General features: G+C 46.8%; 1 protein-coding gene across 1 annotated transcript in view; it reads left to right on the top strand.

The window, feature by feature from the left end:
- The window catches only part of CRYBA4 (crystallin beta A4), a 7,803-nt gene extending 4,197 nt beyond the window's left edge, over positions 1 to 3,606 (top strand). Inside the window, exons 5-6 of the mRNA XM_017498038.2 lie at positions 1,222 to 1,364; positions 3,284 to 3,606. Of these exons, the coding sequence (XP_017353527.2) occupies positions 1,222 to 1,364; positions 3,284 to 3,431 (291 nt within the window). The 3' untranslated portion in view covers positions 3,432 to 3,606. The remainder of the gene's footprint in view (positions 1 to 1,221; positions 1,365 to 3,283) is intronic.
- Positions 3,607 to 3,952: the final 346 nt, after the last annotated feature.

Below are 3,952 nucleotides of genomic sequence, written 5' to 3'. Positions count from 1 at the left end.
CCTGTCTCAAAAAAAAAAAAAAAAAAAAAAAAAACCTCTCTGCTCACAGGAGCCCTGGCTGTGAAAGGAGCCTCTGCCAGCTTTGTGCCCTTTTTTTGTGTGTGATCCAGGGACCCCGAAAGGGATGGTAGGCCCAAGTAGGGAGGAAGGATTTCATTTCTTGCTCCTCCTAATTCAGTATCAGTGCTCCTGATTTTACATTTTATTGCTGTTTGTGGAGTGTGGGTGGAGGTGGACATTATTATTTCCATCTCATTGATGAAGAAATTGAGGCTCAAAAGGTGCATTTTAGGCTGGGCATGGTGGCTGACACCTATACCCAGCACTTTGGGAGGCCAAGGCAGGCAGGGCAGATCACTTGAGGCCAGGAGTTCAAGACCAGCCTGGCCAACATGGCAAAACCCACCTCTACTAAAAATATGTTAAAAAATTTGCTGAGTGTGGTGTCGCATGCCTGTAGTACCAGCTACTCTGGAGGCTGAGGCAGGAGAATCGCTTGAATCCAGGAGACGGAGGTTGCAGTGAGTGGAGATCGCACCACTGCACCCCAACCTGGGAGACCAAGTGAGACTCTGTCTCAAAAAAGAAAAAAGCGTATTTTATTTTCCAACTCTTATTGATTTAAAATGGCATAAGGTGCCATATTTATCATCTAAAATTCTGAAGGAAAATCTTGCTATGGCCAGGGTTGAGTGTCCCCTATATGAAATGCTTGGGACTAGGAGTGTTTTGGACTTTGAGTATTTCCCCCCAGAGTTTGCAATATTTGTAATACTTACAGTTGAGCAGCCCAAATCCAAAGATTCAAAATCTAAAATACTCCAATGAGCATTCTTTGAGTGTCATGTCACCATTCAAAAAGTTTTAGATTTTGGAGCATTTTGGATTTTGGATTTTTAGGTTAGGGATGTCCGACCTATACCTCAGCTTACCACTGGATCCCCAATTTGGGACATAAAGACTGGTTCCTTTTTTTTTTTTTTTTTTTAACTGCTATGATGAACATCCCTGCAGCCTATTTATTCCACGATTATTCTCTTTGTGGAAATTTCTGGAAGGGCAAATGGTAAGGTTTCTGGTATCTGTTGCCTTATTGCCCTTCCAAAAGGTTTGCAAGGAAGGCTGATTTGGGAGACAAGGGCAGGGGTATGGAGGCCAGGAGAGGCTTCTGGGTGTCTAACTGGGAGCCTGGTGGTCTGACTGTGTGCCCTGTTCCTGTAGAACCACCGTGACTCGAAGCTGACAATCTTCGAGCAAGAGAACTTCCTGGGCAAGAAAGGAGAGCTGAGCGATGACTATCCCTCCCTCCAGGCCATGGGATGGGAAGGCAATGAAGTAGGGTCCTTCCGTGTCCACTCTGGGGCGTAAGTGTATCCAAGGCTCTGCCTGGCAGGGGAAATAGGGGATATTGGGAGGGGTAGGGGTACCTCCTGTGAAAACTGTGTGCTGGGGGCTTTTGTGCTCTGATGCCCACATTCCAGAGGAGAACATTGAGGCACAAGGAGGTATCAGGCAGAATCTGAAGGATTGAAACCCAGGTCAAGCTGGTTTCAGTCCAGACGATATTTAGCGGCCCCAGTAGTTAGCTTCAAGCACAGGTAGATCCAGGTGATACAGCAGAGATCTGTCTCCCCCCAACAACCCCACACCTGTTGCTCTGCCTGCCTCTGTGTGGCTATGTTCCTAGACAAGCTCTTCCTGTGTGAAGACAAAGGCGGCAGCTTCATCTTCACATCCATCCCTAGGGAAAGACAGCGTCCAGTCTCAATGATTCTATTAAAGGTTCCAAGAAAGGTGCTCACTGGTCCAGCGGCACCTTGTGCTGGACTCTGAACCAATCACGAGCCCCACAGGAATGGGGTGTTCTGATTGGCTAGGTTTGGTCATGTGGTCATCGCTAGCATCAGCCGCATTTTCTCACCTTGATTGAGAGCGAGAGGCAACAGGGTCTCTGGCCAGAAGAGGGGAGAATGAATGTCCCCAGCCATAAAGAAATAGGTGTGGCTCAAGCAACCTGCTTAAAGTCCATCAGCAGGTAGGTAACAATCGACCTTCAAACTCAGCATGGCCTGGCCCTTTCTTTTCCACCCAGGAGGTGGCAGGTGAAGGCTAAGGTGTGAGATTTTTATTTAGGGAGGACATCAGAGCCACTTTCTGAGGTGCCCCTTGGCTCCTGGTAGGGAGGGGTCAAAGACGGGAAGTAGGGTTTTTAATTTTTGTTGTTGTTGTTGTTGTTGTTTCCAGCTTTCAGGAACCATCAAATAATCATGTTCTTTTAGAGTAAGAGGGACCCCTTGTGATTCTTGAGTTCACTCCCTCTTTTACAGAAGGGAAATGGAGACTTAGAAAACCAGACACCAATCCTTGCTCTGAACAGTGTAGAAATCAATGAATTGGGCCAGATGCAGTGGCTTGTGCCTGTAATCCCATCACTTTCAGAGGCTGAGGTGGGCGGATCACCAGAGGTCAGGAGTTCGAGACCAGCTGGCCGACATGGTGAAACCCTATCTCTACTAAAAATACAAAAAATTAGCCAGGTGTGGTGGCTATGCCTGTAGTTCCAGCCACTCGGGAGGATGAGGCAGAATTACTTGAACCCAGGAGGCAGAGGTTGCAGTGGGCCGAGGTCGCACCATTGCACTCCAGTTTGGGCAACAGAGCGAAATCCTGTCTCAAAAAAAAAAAAAAAAAAAAGAAAGAAAGAAAGAAAGAAATCAATGATAGCCTTTTTCTTAGAAGTACCTCTGGATATGGAAGGAGGGGGAAGGGGAAAGAATGAGACTTCCCACTCCTTCACTTGTTCATTGATTCAGCAAGCATTTAGGGAGCCCTTCTTCTGTGCTAGGCCTTTATATATTTACGCAGGTGGAGATAACGATGAACAAGACATACACGTTCCTACACTCTGCAGCTTACCTGCTGGCAAGGGAGGGTGATATTTTACAAATAATTTGAAAATTATCGAATTACATGAGTGCTACAAAGGTATAATAAGGGATTGTGGCCTGATTTGGGGAATGAGTCAGATTGCCCTAATAATTGAACTGAGCCATGAAGGACAAATACCACTTGTCCAGGACAAGAAAGACTGGGATGGTGCTTCTGGCAAAGGGAATGGCATGATCAAAGGCCCTGTGGTAGGGGAGAGAGCATGGCACCCTGTGAGCACTGAAGAAAGGCCAGGATGGCTGGAATGCGTGCGTCTGCATGGATCCCTTTGCCCCTGTGTTGATCACCATGCTGTGTCTCTGTAGAGTAACTGTCTGCTTTGTCTCTTTTCCAGTTGGGTTTGCTCCCAGTTTCCGGGCTACCGAGGATATCAGTATGTGCTGGAGTGCGATCACCATTCCGGTGACTACAAGCATTTCCGGGAGTGGGGCTCGCATGCCCAGACCTTCCAGGTGCAGAGCATCCGCAGGATCCAGCAGTGAGCAGGGGCGTGGCACGGAGGGGCGCATGCGCACTTGTCTGGCATGGAGGCGCTCTGGGGGCGTGCTCTCTCCTTCTGCCTCCCCTTGCAACCCGTGTGAACCCAGCACCCGTGTGAACCGGTCCATGCACAGTCAGCACAAAAAACTCAAACAAATAAAAAGAGAAAGTCCGGTAGTAGCTGTGTTTTTCAATTTTGTTGATCTTTTCCAAGAAGCGGTTTTTAGCTTTGTTTTCTCTATCATTTGTGTTTGATTCCACGGATTTTTACTCCTAACTTTGGTATTTCCTTTCTTCTGCTTGCTTCAGGCCTACTTTGTTCTTAGTTTTTCTAGGTTTTTTTAAGGCAGACTTTTGGGTCATTAATTTTACCCCTCTCTCCTTCCCTGCCAATGCAGTCATTTAGCTATAAATTTCCCTCCAAGTATGGCTTTAGCTGCTTCCCGCAAATATAAATTTGATGTGTTTTCATTATCATTCAGTTTGATATTTTCTAATTTCACTTGTGATTTTTTTTCTTTTG

Source organism: Cebus imitator, unplaced genomic scaffold, assembly GCF_001604975.1.
Source record: "Cebus imitator isolate Cc_AM_T3 unplaced genomic scaffold, Cebus_imitator-1.0 Scaffold237, whole genome shotgun sequence".
Taxonomy (NCBI): domain Eukaryota; kingdom Metazoa; phylum Chordata; class Mammalia; order Primates; family Cebidae; genus Cebus; species Cebus imitator.
This window is presented reverse-complemented; position numbering and strand designations above follow the sequence as displayed.